The following is an 18,273-nucleotide window of genomic DNA, read 5'->3' on the forward strand; positions in this document are numbered from 1 at the left end:
TTCTCTCACCCTCATTCACTTAGTTTTTCTTTTTCTCAAATTCAAGTCTTAGTGCTCCCATGCCCACACTCTCTCTCATTCTCTCTTCTTTGGTCCCATTTTCTTCCGCCCCCTCTCTCTTACTCCTTGCTCTTCTTTCATGCTCTCACTCCCTTGAGCTCTTGTTTCTCAATTTCAAGTCTTAGTAGATCTGATTCTTTACTATTGTAATTTTTATTATTACTATGATAAAGAATGAACTTATATGTGAAAACAAAGTAAAGAAGGAAAGAAGGTTAAGTGGGATGGTGGGTTTGGGTAAAAATATACAAAAAGGAGAAACAAAACTACCTCTGAAAGGTTAGGAAAAGGATAATATATTCAATAAACTACATCTGAAAGGTTAGGTTAAAGGGTTGGGGAATAAGAACATATGATAGAACCTACCAAATACACTACGATTACAAGAGGTTGGGTTAAGGGGTTGGGGAATAAGAACATATGATAGAACCTACCAAATACACTATGATTACAAGAGGTTAGGTTAAGGGGTTGGGGAATAAGAACATATGATAACAAACATAATAAATACAACTTATGAGCAACTTGATGAACTTTAACAAATAACCCTTGATCTGCAAAAATGACCATTTGAGAAATTAGCCCTTGAAACGATTAAGTTCCCATATATAACAAAAATCCTTTGAAATGGTTAAATACCCAATCTTAAACAAATGACCCTTGAAATGCAAAAATGTCCTTTTGAGAAATTAACCCTTGAACTGAGTAAATGCCCATATATAACAAAAATTCTTTGAAATGCTTAAATATCAAATCTCTAACAAATAGCACTTGAAATGCATAAGTGACCATTTGAGAAATTAACTAATGAAATGAGTAAATGAATATGAGACACTGATTGACGAAATACAAAAGACAAGAAGGAATACTTATGTAAGTTAGAGCATGTCTGTTGGACTAGATAAGTTAGGATACATCAGTTTGGGAATGTAAGATTAAGTTAGGTAAGACAAGTTAGGTTAGGATAGGATAGGTAAGACAAGTTATATAAGTTAGGTAAGGTAAGGTAAGTTATGTTAGGATAGGTAAAGTTAGGTTATGAAAGTTAAGTTAGGTAAGATAGGTAAAGTTAGGTAAGATAGGTTAAGCAGGTTAAGTTAGGAAAGGTAGGTAAGGTAAGGTAAGGTAACATAGGTAAAGTTAGGTTAGGTTAGGTAAGATAGGTAAAGTTAGGTAAGATAGGTAAGTTAGGTTAAGCAGGTTAAGTTAGGTAATGTAGGTAAGTTAGGTTAAGCAGAATAAGTTAGGTAAGTTATGTTAGGATAGGTAAAGTTAGGTAAGATAGGGAAGGTAAGGTAAGTTATGTTAGGATAGGTAAAGTTAGGTTATGAAAGTTAAGTTAGGTAAGATAGGTAAAGTTAGGTAAGATAGGTTAAGCAGGTTAAGTTAGGAAAGGTAGGTAAGGTAAGGTAACATAGGTAAAGTTAGGTTAGGTTAGGTAAGATAGGTAAGGTAACATAGGTAAAGTTAGGTTAAGCAGGTTAAGTTAGGTAAGATAGGTAAAGTCAGGTAAGATAGGTAAGGTAAGGTAAGTTATGTTAGGATAGGTAAAGTTAGGTTTAGGAACGTTACGTTAACTAAGTAACATTGGGTGGAGAGGATAGGTTAGGTAGGTTTGAACAGTGTAGTTCAGAGAACAGTTTTAGGGTAAAGCAACTAAGAAAATATGTTTTAACAGAAATGCAGGTTTGGTATGAAAAGCTGAACTAGTTACATTTTGGAGAGAAATTTTATGACTGAAGATGTCTTAAAGAATAACATGATGGAAGAAGGAGAGTTTCTTTGATGAACGAAGGTGTCTTAGAGAACAACTTTGGGAGAACAAAGGTGAATTAGAGATCACTTTGATGACTCTGAGAATAACTTTAGATGTCTCTGAAAATAACTTTGATGAAAGAAGATGTCTTAGATTAACTTTTGATGACTTTGAAAACAAGTTTGATGAACAAAGATGTTTTGAAAGTTTCTCTGACGAACGAAGGTGACTCGGAGAATAGCTTTGGGTAGCTCTGAGAATAACTTTTGTTGTCTTAGAATAACTTTTGATTGTTCTGAGAATAACTTTAGATATCTCTGAGAATAAGTTTGATGAACGAAGATATCTTACAGAGCAAATTTTATGTTTCGAAGAATAACTTTTTGATGACTCTGGGAATGACTTTGTTGTCTTAGAGAATAAATTTGAGGGCTTAGAGAATGTCTTTGATGAATGGAAGTGAGTTAGAGAATAACATAACATGACTGAGAATAACTTTTGATAACTCTTAGAATAACTTTGATGTCTTAGAGAATAACTTTAGATGACTTTGAGAATGTCTTTGGATAACTCTGAGATTAACTTTGATGTCTTTGAAACAACATTGATGAATTGGAGAATGTCTTTGAGAACATGAGTAGTATTTTGTTAGCTCAGAGAATAACTTTTGATGACATAGAGAATAACTTTTATGTCTTAGAGAAGAACATTGATGGCTTAGAGAGAATATCTTTGATGAAAGATGATGTCTTGGATTAACTTTGACGTCTCTTGGAATAACTTTGATGACTGAGAATAACTTTTGATAGCTCTTAGAGAATAACTTTTATGAACGGAGATGTTTGAGATTAACTTTGATAGCTCAGAATAACTTTTGTGGACATGAGAATATCTTTGGATAACTCTGAGATTAACTTTGATGTCTTTGAAACAACTTTGATGTACGAGAGTGAGTTTGAGATTACCTTTGTTAACTCTGAGATTAACTTTGATGAACGAGAAAATACTTTTTGATGACATCGAGAATAATTTGATAGCTCTGAGAATGACTTTTATGCCTCTGAGAATAACTTTGAGGATGCAAGTAAATTTTTGAGTGTTTGAGTGTCTTTTGATATCTCGAAGAGTCCCATTGAAGTCTTAAAGGATGTCTTTGATGTCTCGAAGGATGTCTTAGAGTGTAACTTTGGTGTCTTTGAGTAAGTCCTTGATGTATTGAAGAGTGTCTTTGATTTCTCGAAGAGTAACTTTGGTGTAACGGAGAGCACCTTTGACTATTTTTCTTACTTAACGACATATAATTTTTACGAAAGTGCTGAAAAAGTTACATTTGACTATTTTTCTTACTTAGCGACATATAATTTTAGTTACGAAAGTGTTGAAAAAGTTACATTTGACTATTTTTAGTGCTCCACAAAGTATAAAGGGCAGTTAAGAACGACGATGATAGATATCTTTGACTATATTTTCTTACTTGACGATGGATAAAGTTAGTTATGAACAGTGCTGAAAGATTCCTTTGACAATTTTTAGCTAAGCGAAAGGTTGTTTTAGTTAAGAATGGTGTTGAATGAGATTAATCCTGACTATTTTCAGATGAGAGAAGTGATATTTCAGTTAAGAAATGACAAGGAAACATGATGAAGTAACTATTTTTAGTTGACCGATGAATACTTTTAGTTGAGCAAAAGACAAAACATGATGAACATGACTTTTCTGATGATTGGCGGATAATTTTTTAGATAAGAAATGACAATGAAACATGAAGAACACGGTTATTTTCCGATGATTAGGGAATAAGTTTAGTTATGAACAGTGTTGGAAAGATTCCTTTGACAATTTTTGGTTTATTGGATAATAAGTTAGTTGAGAAATGAGGAAAGTGACTATGTTTCAGTTGATTGGCGAATGATTTTTAGTTAAGAAGTTACAAGAAAGGTTTGTCTTTGTAAATTTGGAACTGAATAAAGTGTAGATTTGTTTAAGAACATGGCTGGTAGAACTATTAAGTTGACTACGAGAATTACTTTGACATAGTTTTGCAAATAAAAACTGGGTGACTAAAATTGTTGAGGGAACTGTATTGCAGTATAATATTATTTGACAAAGAACTAGTTAGTGAATGGAAGAAACAAATTGGTTTAAAGAAACAAAGAACATAAAAAATTGAGGTTAAGTAGGGGAATGAACACAGTGAACATACGGTGAACACAGAAAACATGTAAGAAAAAGTTGATGAACAGAGTGAACATGCAGGGAATATGAACTTATAGAGAATATGAAGACATGATAAAGAACATAGGGAATACAAAGAATGAACACTGAACATGTGAAGAACAAGCTAAGAACATTGAGAACATGAATATTGAGTATAAAAGTTATACAGAGAACATATGATGTACATGAAAACATGACAAAGAACATAGTGAACATACGGGGGAAAATGGTAGAAAAAATTTGAACTGAACATGCTGTGAACATTTGTAGAACATGGAGTGAACACAGAAAACATGGAAAAAATGTGAAGAACACAGCTGAATATAGAGAAAATATGCAAATACAGTATGATTATTGAAGGTTTGGATAAGTTGGGGATGAGAAGGTAAGGGAGGGAAAGGGTAAGGTGAGATGAGATGAGATGGAGGAAGGTGGGAGGGGGTGAAAGATAATTACACAGGTTGGGGTTATGTGTGTACTCGGATAAGAGTTAGGCTGGAGACGGACTTGATGGAATATATATTTATGTCTGATGATCTAAGGCTGAGAAAATGGAGCTTGGTTAATGTCCAGATTAATTTTACTACGTTAGAAAATAAAGAACTTGTACAAATGAACTAAGTTGGGGGGACAAGAGTTGAAACTTGATAACTGAACTGGTTTTTATTTACTATGTCTGAAAATGTAGTTGGGTGTTTAAATCTCAGGGGGATTTGGACTGAGAGTAATGAATTTACATGAGTGAACTTGGACAGAGGACAAGAGCTAGAGTTTTATAATTGTTTACTTCATATTTACTATGTCTGAAATACAGAGGGTAAAAATTTCAGGGGATTGGACTGCTAGTAGCGAAAATGTGGTCTCTGTCAAATTTGGGTCTTCAATTGGACTCTGATTAATTTCGATCAAGAACTGGACTCTGAATATTTGGCACAAAGTAGACTCTGGCGAATTTTAGGGAAAAACTGAACTCTGATGAATTTTGCTATTAAAGTAGACTCTGGCGAATTTGAGCATAAACTGGACTCTGATGAAAATTGGGTATAAAATGGACTCTGTCAAATTTTCACAGATTACAGGACACTGATGAAATTTGCTCTCAAAGTAGACTCTGGCGAATTTCTGTTGATAATTGGACTCTGATGAAATATGAGCTTAAAACTGTCTCTGACTAATTTTGCTCTCAAAGTAGACTCTGGCGAATTTTCGGTATAAACTGGACTCTGATGAAATATGAGCTTAAAACTGGGCTCTGTTCAATTTTGGTCTTTACAGATGAAATAGCCGTAAATGGATATAAAACTAAATGTTATGGATAAGTTGTCTGTTTTCCTTAACAAAACATCTAAGACAATATTCTCTGAAAATGGTCCTTTTTACAAATTCGGTCATAAACAGATAAATAAACTTCTATGATTATTTGAAACGCTGAAAATAGTTGTAAGGAAATAGGAGGAGAGAGAGAGAGAGGGACGGTTCAGATATTATTATGGAGAAGATAAGATAAGATATGATAAGAGGAGACCTACGAGAAGCGTCTGGCTGGTGGGGCGTAAGGTAAATAAAGGTGACGCGAGAGATTGCGAGGTAAGGGGGGAGGGAGGGGGTGTGAGGTACGAGCCCCTGAAAACCCTGACTTACAATGATAACTTTCTAAATTTACATGAATAACTAAGGCTTACATAGACGATTTTTGTAAGTTGAAAACATGTAAAATATGTCCGTAGAGTTATCCTGGAAACCCTAAAGCGCTACATACGTTATTTAAATTTCTCCTATAAGGCCTTAACAAACTTCTAAGTCTTGGAAATTATTTTTCTCATAAGAATTCCGTACTTCTAAAATCTCGGAAATTACTCACTCTTAAGAAATCCTTAATTCCAAATCTGTGACTCCCCAAATTCACCTGAAAACCCCGACATGCTACACACGATATTTGACCTGAAAAAAAAAAATCGTCTGTGGACTGTACAGTCCACAGGGGTCCTCCGCCCCAAAAAAAAAATCGTCTGTGGCTCTTCCTCCCTACTACTGTGGTGGTGGGGGGGGGGTGGATTAGGGGAGTACAGGTTAGTACGATAAGCATGATTCAGAATGATGGAAGGAGAAGGGCTCGTATGATCAATTGACTTAAGGGCCACCATCTACAGTGGCCTCGACGGGGACAGGACGGCGGCGCCTTGTCAAAGGTCAGCCTTCCTACTCCCCCCCCCCCCTTATTTTTATTGAGGATTTGTCTTGTGTATATTGTGAACAAGAGGAATGACTCGGCATTTACGACTTGAGTGGTTGAGCGGGTTCATGGGTTAATCCCCAATATGAGAGGAACAGCACACCTATTTTCTGTGTTACATTGTGGCTTGTTGAGCTTGAAGCTGTTGTCCAGCCTGTCTATGTCAAATATTGCATTTTAGAGAAGTGGTCTGTATTAATAGCCTCCAATTTGGTCAGTATTATCATTTTTTTTTTGTTTAATTTGTAATACTGACCAAGTTGGAGGTTATAAATACAAAGCACTTCTCTAAAAGACTTTACAAAGTATAAAGCAATGCATTAAAATAGTATTACAAAGGCCTCGGCTGTTAATTATTTATTTATATATCTACAAGAAGTTACATTGGGTTTCTGAGAGTACATAGCATGAAGTGTTTACATTCTTGTAAAGCCACTAGTACGCATAGCGCTTCGGGCAAGGCCTTAATCTAACAGATAATATTAAGGAGGTAATTTCTAGGAAAATTTATAGGCTAATCTATCAAACTCTATAACAATTTAAACATTTATAGTGTTAGTCCTTCAAAGATTCGTGGTAGTGACAGTTGAACAAGTTCTGGCATGATTGTTGTTGCTGTCTTGAACTTTCTCCAAAGCGGAAAATCATTGATGTGTTTTTGAAGTGAAGTTTCCATATTAGGACACAGTAGGCCAGATGGGACCACAACAGAGACTCGTACAGTTGAATATTCAATGTTGTTCGTTTAAGTCAAAGATTCGTTTAACTATTCTTAAGGATTGTTTTCATATTAACTGAGTCCCAGATGTTCAATGGCTGGTACATCATAACTCCTAGGTAATATTGACTTAAATTTACCAGAGGGCCACCATTTCTCCATAGTGCCCTCTACGGCAACAGGAAGCCGGCGGCTTGTCAAAGGTTCCCCTACGGTTCCTGAGGAAATTGTCTATCTGTATTTTGAGTGCGCAAACTGCTGCATTATGACATTAAAGGTAGTTTGATAATATGCACAACGTGTCTTGTAGCTAAGCTAAAGGTGACTTGTAATGTTTAGCAACAAGTCACCCTAGATTGTTTAGTGTGTTGACGACGACGTTTCGGTCCTGGACCACTCTCAAGTCCACTTGAGAATGGTCCAGGACGGACCGAAGCGTCGTCATCCCTTCACCTGCTAGTGTGTGGTCTGGTCAAACTACTTCAGCCACGATATTGTGACTCATCGCCTGCACTTAGTGTGTTAACGACTAGGGCGATGGAGTGGTCATATCAGGATGGCAATTGTGCAAATAAATGTGGAAGATAATTGTTTCCATCTTGTTTTCTCTGAGATATAAAATAGTTTCACCTGTAAATGTTTATTTTTGACAATGTAACCACTAGACTTCTAACGTTGGTTTGGTGCTCATAGACCATATACTGTACTTGAGTGGTTTTAAGCATGTTGTTTATATAATTTAGGCCAATACACAGCTAAATAAATTAATAATACACAGTACGTTTATCTAAGATTAGCTAAAGGTTTGTTTTTAGTGGAAGACCCTATTAAGATAATGTGTTTCTATGTAACTTTAAAAGAACATTGATGCTTAACAATAGCCTCATGAGTCGGAGACAAAAATGTATTCCGTTAGGCTATTGCAGTCTTATCAGTCTTGCCTACTCGCTATTGTTGTTACAATCTGTAATTAATCTCCATTGCAGTTTCACCTTTTCCAGTGATTGGTTCCAGTGTTCTTGAAATTCATAATTATATTTTCCTACTCGATTGTATTTGAAATAAACTGTTTATACTTACCCTGGTGCTACATAGCCTTCCCTGTTTGGTGCATTCTTTTGATAATTACTTATACTTGCCCTAAATATATGTAAAAAATATTTTTTCAGAAGTGTGACACGTGTGGACAAGTGTTGGATCAGAGGAGTCAAGGTAAAGTGCTTATTTAACAACTAGTTCTGGGGAGGAGCGGGTGGAACTAGATGGACGTAGAAAACTTTACATTCTTGTTACACTAACACTGGTTTGTGCCTCGGAGAGGCTGCAGGATCCAGTAAGTTCAGTAGAACTTCGGTTTCAACTCCTTTTGACCATGTCGTAGCTCAGTCGATTACGGCAGCGTCTGGGATGCTCTCGGATGCAGGTTTGAATCCTCGTCCCGGCCCTTGTGGATTTGTACACTCTTGTTAGCAGGCTGAGAGCTTTTCTTTCCCATAGATTTATTTATAGAAGAGTTAGCAATAAGTCGGCTGGGTTTATTAACGTATTGTTTTTAGGTCCCATTTAGATTATGCAGTTCAGTTTTGATCGCCATACTAAAGAATGGACATAATTCACTATAACACGTCAGTTAGGATGACAAAGTTAATCCCGTAAATTAGAAAGCTTCCGTATAAAGAGATGTTGGAAAAACCTTAACTTGACATGATTGAAGTGTACAAGTGGATGAATGGGCATAACAAGGAAGTTATTGATAAAGCTTTAAATGAAGATAAGTTCAGATTTAGGAAATACCTGGGTAAATACTGGTTTGGTAACTGGGTTGTGGATTTGTGGAACAAATTACTGGATTATGTGCAGACGACGAGTCACAATAACGTGGCTGAAGTATGTTGACCAGACCACACACTAGAAGGTGAAGGGACGACGACGTTTCGGTCCGTCCTGGACCATTCTCAAATCGATTGTGGATCATACTACTGGATCACTGGATCCATATTACTGGATCATAATTGGCATAGGAATCTTCGATAGGTTGAAGCTTAGGTTAGACGTATATGAATGAGTGTAGGTGGATATAAATAGGAAGTGCCACGTGCTGGACAATAGGCCATCTGCAGTTTCTTGACTTACGTTCGACTAGTTTACACTCAGAACGCGACTCTCCAATCAGCTTACATCTGTATCCTCAATTGCTGCTAGGTGATCAAGGGCGAACATTTAACCTTGAAAGTTTAATACAAACCAAATGATGGGTAGCAAAGATGTATGGTAAGGAAAAAGCTGGGTAGCGAGGCAAGTTTTGGGGTAGTGAAGAATTAGAATATTGTTCAATGTGGGTGACAAAGACTTGCTGTGAAGAGTAGGTAAAGAATAAATTGAGAGATAGGAGAATTATCTCAAGAACCTTAAGAAGAATTATCTTAAGACTTGGACTGGCTGGCATATGCATTATATCTCATTAATGCATATGCCAGGGGGGGGGGGGAGATCTCCCCAAAGGCATAAACTGCTAGGTCAGGTCATCCACAAACCCATATCCAATGACTCCAAGGTCATGGGAAGCTTTACCTTCCCATGAAGTTGGAGGATTGTTGTTGGGTTTGTGGATTTGGAATGAGGGAAGAAGCGGGCTGGATGAGGCAGTTTATGTCTTGGGAAATATTTGAAATCATTTCATTTAGAGATGACTGTGAGCAGAAATGACACGCTATAGTAGTCATTTATAGTGAAGATGATAATGTATTTTCCAAATGAGAAAAAATTATGCGTGGCGAAAACTTAAGTTGAGATAAAAGTATGTTGTCAACAGCTCTACAATAAAAGATTTCATTGTGGAAGAGATTCCCGCCCGAAAGGTCGGCCATCTTGGCGCGCAGTTTGAACGCTCCTGGCTGGACTTACTTTCCACACCTCGCCTGGAGCTCATCTTTGAATTCAGCTGGCTTTTTTGGGCCAGTGTGTGCTCACTGCAGCTACCCAGGGGCTCACAGCATCGGGGGAGGCCGGAGCCTCCCTAATGGACGCCATATTTTGGAGCCAAATTCTGGCTCTATGCACGTATTCGCAGTTTGATATAACGACTTTTTATTCCCAAAATATGCCAAGTGCTGAAAGCGGCGTTTGGTCACATTTGTCCCAATCCCCCATGCAGTTTTCAAAATATCCCAAACATCCCAGTTTCGAGTCCTAAGCCATATTTTGGAGCCAAATTCAGGCTCTCTGCACGTATTCGCAGTTCGAAATTCCGACTTTTTATACGCAACATATGCCAAGTACTGAAAGCGGCAGAGAGACATTTTGCACAAACTCCCCTGCAGTTTTCAAAATATCCCAAACATCCCAATTTCGAGGCCTGAGCCATATTTTGGAGCCAAATTCAGGCTCTCTGTACGTATTCGCAGTTTGAAATTACGACTTTTTATACCCAACATATGCCAAGTACTGAAAGCGGCGTTTGGTCACATTTGTCCCAAACCTCCCTGCCGTTTTCAAAATATCCCAAATATCCCAATTTCGAGGCCTGAGCCATATTTTGGAAACAAATTCTGGCTCTCTGCACGTATTCGCAGTTTAAAATTACAACTTTTTATACCCAACATATGCCAAGTACTGAAAGCGGCGTTTGGTCACATTTTTTCCCAAACCTCCCTCCAGTTTTCAAAATATCCCAAACATCCCAATTTCGAGGCCTGAGCCATATTTTGGAGCCAAATTCTGGCTCTATGCACGTATTCGCAGTTTGATATTATTACCTTTTATACCTAACATATGCCAAGTACTGGACACGGCAGTGAGTCACATTTTGCACAAACTCCCCTGCAGTTTTCAAAATATCCCAAACATCCCAATTTCGAGGCCTGACCAATATTTTGGAGGCAAATTCTGGCTCTATGCACGTATTCGCAGTTTGAAATTACGACTTTTCATACCCAACATATGCCAAGTAATGAAAGCGGCATTTGGTCACATTTGTCCTAAACTCCCCTGCAGTTTTCAAAATATCCCAAACATACCAATTTCGAGGCCTGAGTCATATTTTGGAGGCAAATTCTGGCTCTATGCACGTATTCGCAGTTTGAAATTACGAAGTTTTTATACCCAACATGTGGTATATTATAATAATAAAAGGTAAACAATTGGTAGTTTAAGAAGGAGCCATAACAAAGTGGTTTAGGCTACCAATTGTCCCTCCCATTAGTGTGTAAGAAGATTTCAGGCAGTTTACAAATATATACAGTCCACTCAATTAATTCTTACTTAGAAAAATAAATAAGACATAACTTTATCTTATTAAAGTCAATTTAAATAAAGAGATTAGCTGCCTGGTGTTTGCCCACACAGCTCTGGTGCCTTTCGTTCGACTCCTGCCCTCAGTTTGTATGTTGACACTGGCTTTCTCTCTCTCCAGGACCGCCGTGATCGCTACTATCTTCGCTATCTTGCGTGGTCCTTACAACATCCTTCCTCTCACCTCTGTCGTGCTTTAACTTTGACTCCTCCTGTGGTTCCTGTTCATCTTCATCGCCTCCCTCTTTCTGTCCGGTTACCACGCTTTCTGTTCGTATTTCTAATGTTTCTCCTCGTATTGTTCCTTGCCTCCGTGGAGAGTACCCCTTCCAAAGTTTTGTACGTCCTTGACCCCGCATCACTAAAACTTTTACCCCTCCTAGGGTTCTGAAACGCCTTTTCCTTGAGCACTTTTCTTCGCACTCCCACTCTGTTTCCATCTTCACCGAGGGGTCTAAGTCTGCGGACAGTGTGGGCTACTGTTTTTTTCCTGACCGCACTTATATGTGTCGCCTCCTTTCGGAGGCTAGCGTCTTCACAGCAGAACTTTAAGCTGTTCTCTATGCTCTTCGTCTCTTGCTTTCTCATTGTCAATCCTCCTTTGTGATTGTAGTTGACTTTCGTAGTGCTCTCATGGCTGTAGGGTCCTTTAATCCTGTCCATCCGGTGGTCATTTATATTCAACATTGGCTGTTTCTTATTTCTAGTACATTTAAATCGGTAGAGTTTTGCTTGGTTCCCATCCATATTGGTGTTTGTTTAAATGAGCGTGTGGATGCTGCCTCTAAGGAAGCTATCCGTTCTTGTCCCATCTCCCATAAAGGTATTCCTTACTCCGACTTTTATCCTGTTATTCATTCCTCCATCCTTGCCCATTGGCAGGGTTGTTGGTCGTCTGTAGTTGGTAACAAGTTGCGTACTCTCAAACGTAGTGTGTCCCTGTGTCCTTCCTCCTGCCTCCGTAACCGTCGGTGGGAAACTGCTCTAGCAAGTTGCTGATTGGCCATACTCGCTGAACTCATGGTCACTTAATGGAGCGCCACCCTGCTCCTTATTGTCCAAATTGCGTTGTCTCTCGTACAGTTGTGCATATCCTTGTTGAATGTCCTGACTTCCAGGATGTGCGTGTGTCTTGCTTTCCGACTGCCCCTCGCGGTCACTTGTCCCTCGATAGAATTGTTGGTGAATCGGATACTTTTGATATCGTTCGCCTTATGCGTTCTGTTCTCGTATTGGCATTCTTGGTGATATTTAGCGCCCTGTGATTATTTCGCAGTTTGAGGGTGCTATGTAGCCTCGGTTTGGTGCCTTCTTTGGATAATTACCTTACCTTTCACTGCATCAACTTTTGGTGAATGATGGATTCATACTCGAAGGTCCTTATTTCATCATTCTATTTCGTTGTAATGTTAATGTGGTAGTTGTGATATGGATTGTAAAACCTTGCATGTGAGCCAGAACAATGTTATTTGTATATTAAGAAGAATTTGTCAGTCTTGTTACCATTGTTAGAGTTCATGTAGATCTTTGTAAGGCCTCGATATCATTGTTTTTTTTTTTTTACTCTATAAATCTTGGTGTTTGATGTCATCGATTTATAAGGTTTAGACCCTTGTGGTATGAATCTCGCAAAATTTTCCAGTCATTTCTGTTTAGGACGCTTTAATTTGACTGTTACCATTGAGTTTCTACCATTGATTCTGTGCCTGTTTTTCCCCTCCTATTCTTTCATATGGTACCTTATCAACAGCTTTAGCAAGCAAGTGACATGTGTACCAGAAGTCTTGTTTGAATAGCTGGTTACCATTTCCACAAAAAAGTGACCAGGTTTGTTTTTAACAAACCAATGTGTTATTACAAGATGATTGTCACCTCGCAGATGCGAGGTGAAACTAATCTGACAGTTTTGTGCTTGGTTATTTCGAAGATTTGAGTGACATTTGAAATCTAGATAAACTTGTTATGAACATCTTTTAACTTTAGTAATTTTGGCTGAGAGTTCATTTAAGTTTGGATTAAATTCTAGGCATGTGGTAATTATAAATTTTAGTTTGTAAGGCTCTTCCGGTTTATGGTACTTTTTACAGGTAGTGTATAATACACTACTATCCTTAATTACTTCTATTCATCAGCTTGAAACATTTGTGGTTATGGGATGTCTGGTGTGAATAATGAAATTTTCATTCAAAATATTTGGTAGGACAAATCAAAGTCCAGGAAATAAGGCAGACTGGTCATGTCTAATATTAGTTTTTCTTATACTAGAACTTTCAGAGTTGGATTTTACTTTTGACAATAGGTAGTTTCATACTTTCCTATCAAGTTTTAATATCTAGCCCATTATAATTAACTTCTGATTACTGGAACCACAGTGTTCCAGGTCTGGCATTTAGTAAGGTATTGGTGAAAAACCATATTGTATAGATGTTTTAGTTTGACATTTAAGTCAACGTATTTTTTTTTACAACACTTCCACTAATCTTTCAATGTTGCTTAGCCTTAAATGTAGTCCATACAATTGTTAAGTTTAATTTTGGTCAAGTGTAAAATTAAGATACTTTGCAAATTAGTAATGTTAGTTTAGATTTATCAGCTTAATCCAGTTTGGCATATTACATGCAGAAAACTCTGAAGTTAGTGATGTCAATTAATTTTTCACTCTAGTAAGTTATTTATAAATTTCACAAGTTCTTTGCATCAGTAATTTCCAGCATGATAGAATCTTTGCTAATTTCAGGATAAAGTACAGTATAAAGTTTCATTGGAATATTTATTTAATAGTTTACAGTGTAACATCAGTATTGTCTATTTCAGGTTGTGGGAAGCTGCTCCTCCTAGATTCAATCCACTGAAGACTCAAAGATCATCAAAAGGCCAGGGAAAACCAGAGTACCAAGGACAACATCCACCTGTAAAGGAAAAATAAAGTATATCAAACAGGGACACTCATTTTATTAACACTAACACCTATCTATAAGCACCAAAACCCCTAAGTGCCAATCTTTTAACATTGGCTCAGCAAGGCCTACCCCTTACTTCCATTTGAGGCAAGACTTGTTGGCTGAAAGAGTGCATCACATCTTTTGGTTTAGTGCCCAACATGGTGTGAAGCCTATGTACATCATGTTTCAGGCACTAAACCTCTGGATGTATCCACTCTTTCAGTGAACAAGCCCTGTGGTGATTAACAATGTTTGCACATTGTTAAAGGTCCCTACACCTATGCAATTCTAGTCCATCTATTGGATGGGTAGTAGAGCAGGGCTCTGAAAAAGCCAAGCCAGGGAAATCTGCAGGACTGCCTGGTCCCCTTTATGAGATGGGGTAGGATCATGATGCAAACTGCATCAATCCCTGCAGGTTGTAACAGTAGGACTTTGGTACACATCTATAAATGGACTAGATGAATGAAAGTAAATTAATTAGTTGACATAGCTAAAACACTTAATTCCACATACCAACTTTCGTAGATTTGCAGAGTAGAACAACCACACTGAAGCCAGTCAATGCTTTGATGACATTGTAATCTTCCATACCACCTGAAACATTTACCCAAATTAGCTTGTTAAACAAGATTTTACATATGCAGGTTCCTTTAATCTTACAATTAAGATTGTTAGAATTCTCCTTTAATGCTAATCAAGCAAAAACATTAAATTTAGTTTGACTAACCATAAGTACATTAAAGTCAGCAATTTATTTTATCTACATGTAAGCATCATTTCAGATTATCTTCAGCCATAATGAGTGATTGTTTAAGTTATAATGTTTACTACCACACTCGCCTAATTCAGAATGTCAAGCAATTAACACCTTCAAACTCAGGGCTGAAGTTCGACTTTCTCATCAATATTCTGGAAGACAATATCTATTTAAGCTTCAAATAAATAAACTAAGTTGAAGTACAGTTACCATTCAATATTTAATTTGTGTACTATACCATCATTAAATGATTCTTTAATTTATGAACATAGCCTTTTAAACTACAAACGTAGATTAAATCCTTGATGTCAGTAGACCTCCCAGTTGGGATTCTTTTACCATGTTGTGGCACAGTCTTAAAGCACATCTGGGATCCTCCGACATAAGTTTGAACCCCTCATCACAGCCCTTGTGCATTAGAAATATCACATTGTGATTTGTGTAATTTATTAATGAATAATTTCTAGCCAAATAATTAAGAACCATGCAACCAACTTAACACCAGAAGTTAAGCAAACAAATTAAGATTTAAATAAAACATTTCATAAAATCTTTAACTTGCAAATTTATGCCGTTTAACAGTTAGTGCCCAACTTTACATTCACAAATTTAAAGTCCCATTTATTCTATTCAAAGCACAATTCTTGCAAGAATTAACTTTAGGATATAGTACCCACTAGTCAAGGCCTTAAACTAGTTTCAATTTACCCAATTTCAAGGCCCCTTCACAATTTCAATAAATATTTAGGTAAAAATTATGTAAACACATTTTACCTATTAAACTAAATAAACTTACTTTGGCCCTCTAATTCTGACAACTATGCTACTTTCTGTAGCATTTAACACTTCCAGTGATTGTTCTGCAACTGTTCCTGAAGTTATGTTGGAAGGACCTTCTACAACCTGTCAATGGAACATTAAATATGGTTAATAAGGTTTTGCATAGCAATTTCATTTTGTTTAACTTTAAAATATTTGTCATTTTAAAGTTACACTAACAAATTATCTACTTCCCCCCCCCCCCACCATATCTAATTTATAAATTAGAAGATAAAGCACTTTGAAGTCCACATTTAAGGTTTATATGCTACAAAATTTGTATTTCAAATTTATAGTTTACGATTCCTCTCCCCCATATATCTTTGGTAACATGTATTTGAAACATACCAAGCAAACTCAAGAGTTGTTGCTATTTATGTAAAAAAAAACAATACGACAGATCTTTCATTCTTGTACAGCCACAAGCATGCGTACCATTTAGGCCAATAACTTTATTCCATGTTACCCCAGAACACTAAAAATTTAACTAGGTACCAATTTTACACCATTAAACAGATGATACAGTTACTCGCCCAGGATTCATGCCAAATCACTCTTGCTTGCTTGCGGATCAAATGGGATTTAATTTTAAATAGATAAGCAAACTGTACACAGATCTAAATGTATTTGCCACTTGTAAAGAACTTAAACCTCATTTAGTACAAATTTATAAAACCCACCAAACCGGGAAAGCTATGTAGTACCACCGAGTGTGGAAGTTTAAGGCACGAGATTCAAGAACGTCTTTAAGGAAAAAATGAAGATTAGAACCACAGCTAACAAGTGAGAACCCAGTTCGGTTGTGACCTGCACTGGCTCCACCACCAGAGTACCACAGAGGTGAAGAACCTGCTAGTCATAGGGAATGAGCTTACCCACAATATTGCAAATCTTCCAAATCTGCGGCAGAGGAGTATCTGACGTAATGGTGGAAACACTTCCAACTCTCGCGCCTCGCTGTCCAGGTGGTCCAACAGGCCACTGCACTTTCTGAAACAAAATATAAGAATCAGCCATCTGCCAGCGTCAGTCTTTTCCAGGCTGCACACTTACAGCCGACAACCCTAGCAACCCGCAGTCCCGGGAACGCACTTCCGTGTGCCCTGGGAGGTAGAGCAAGGAATAGAGGGTAGCATCGAAGACTAATGAAAACGAGGAGGGTGCAAGGAAGAGGTAGTAAGGAGAGGTCACAGTAGCACGGAGGGTGAATAGGTTCTAATCAGCTTTGGCAAACTACCACCTAGGGAAGGAGAGGGGAGGGTGAAAAGACAAGGGAAAACAAGGATGGTGAAATGGTCACTTATAGAGGTCATGAACCCTCCATGAGATATCCAAGTACAGAGACGATCAGAGAAAGATCAAGACAGGAAAGTGAGACTCACAGTCCACATGGGGTGGGCTCACCAGAATTCAGGGAAGAGAACGAATGGTTCGAGAAGGCCGCCTCGGGTGTGTCAACATCACCCCAAAGGGTATGTCGACAGTTTAAATAACCCAACAGAAACACCAGCTCTGTTAAGGAGTCCTGGAGGTTCCTGACATCAGGAAGGGAAAGAGGGACATTTGGGGGAAAAATTTAACAGACTACATTTTACTCAAAAACATGGCCAGCAAAATAATGGATAGCATATGGAAACAGTAGGACAAAGAGATTATCAGTACGAATCAAGAGACCAATATAGTTATGGGCCCCAGCAAGATCAAGGGGGGGGGGAGGGGAAAGGGAAGAAAGGAATAACCACGACAGTTATCACGACGAGCACCAAGCATCGGCTCCCAGAGACAAAGTGGTGAAACCTAAACAGAAATTGGAGTTCATGAGAGTTAGCATAAAACCCATGAATATTCCATTGAAGAATTGACATCAAAAAAATAAAAGGACAGCAACAGAACAAAGAAACAAAGGTAAATAACACAGCATATTAAAAAAGTTAAAGATCAGAATAAGGTTTAGCGGGCCATGGGTTAACTTAGTAAGAATGGAGGGAAAAAAAGAGCAGGACACCAGAGGCAGATTGACAGGGTTCAGGGAGGGGGGGGGAGGGGCTGTCAAGGCCAGGAGGATAGGGGGTAGAAACTCTAGGTCAGCAACCAATTGGGCCAAAAGAAACTTCCACATTAGGGACAGGGGGCCCCAACCAATAAAATGGGGAGTAAGCAATAGTTAGGGGGCGAGGAAGAAAGGAATGCCGTCTCTTTTCTTACCCGCAGGAGGAGGAGGATGGAGAGGAGCCAGGCTTGCGTTTCTGACGGACAGGTGTTCCAGTAACATCGTACTGGCCGACTGACTAGGGTCTTAAGTGAAGAATGGGAGTGAACAACATCAAGATTGCTGGGAGGATGATTGACATCAGCCTGGACAGACAGGCGACGTGGAGGGCCAAGAGGTAGTGGGGAGGGACAGGAAGGATCGGGGAAAACGAAATGACTTGGCAGACAGGGTAGGAAAAGGAAAGGGGGGGGAGGGAATCCAGAAGG

At 38.1% G+C, this 18,273-nt stretch overlaps 1 protein-coding gene and 1 long non-coding RNA gene across 5 annotated transcripts in view; one reads left to right on the forward strand and one right to left on the reverse strand.

The window, feature by feature from the left end:
- LOC138359924 (uncharacterized) overlaps window positions 1–8,199 on the forward strand; it is a 148,652-nt gene extending 140,453 nt beyond the window's left edge. Inside the window, exon 4 of the long non-coding RNA XR_011226156.1 lies at window positions 8,154–8,199. This is a non-coding gene — a long non-coding RNA (uncharacterized lncRNA). The remainder of the gene's footprint in view (window positions 1–8,153) is intronic.
- Window positions 8,200–13,623: 5,424 nt separating this feature from the next.
- Window positions 13,624–18,273, reverse strand: part of LOC123749065 (uncharacterized) — a 47,907-nt gene continuing 43,257 nt past the window's right edge. Inside the window, exons 6-9 of one of the 4 annotated variants that reach the window (XR_011226185.1) lie at window positions 16,671–16,785; window positions 15,773–15,879; window positions 14,733–14,813; window positions 13,624–14,183 (exon numbers count right to left, since the gene is read on the reverse strand). Coding sequence is in view for 1 of the 4 variants with exons in the window: in XM_069320005.1 (XP_069176106.1) it covers window positions 15,800–15,879; window positions 16,671–16,785 (195 nt within the window). In the remaining 3 variants the exon portion in view is untranslated. Of the gene's footprint in view, window positions 14,184–14,732; window positions 14,814–15,772; window positions 15,880–16,670; window positions 16,786–18,273 lie in introns of those variants that run through there. The other 3 variants (XR_011226186.1, XR_011226184.1, XM_069320005.1) reach the window with 3 other exon arrangements.

Source organism: Procambarus clarkii, chromosome 94 (genome assembly GCF_040958095.1).
Source record: "Procambarus clarkii isolate CNS0578487 chromosome 94, FALCON_Pclarkii_2.0, whole genome shotgun sequence".
NCBI lineage: Eukaryota > Metazoa > Arthropoda > Malacostraca > Decapoda > Cambaridae > Procambarus > Procambarus clarkii.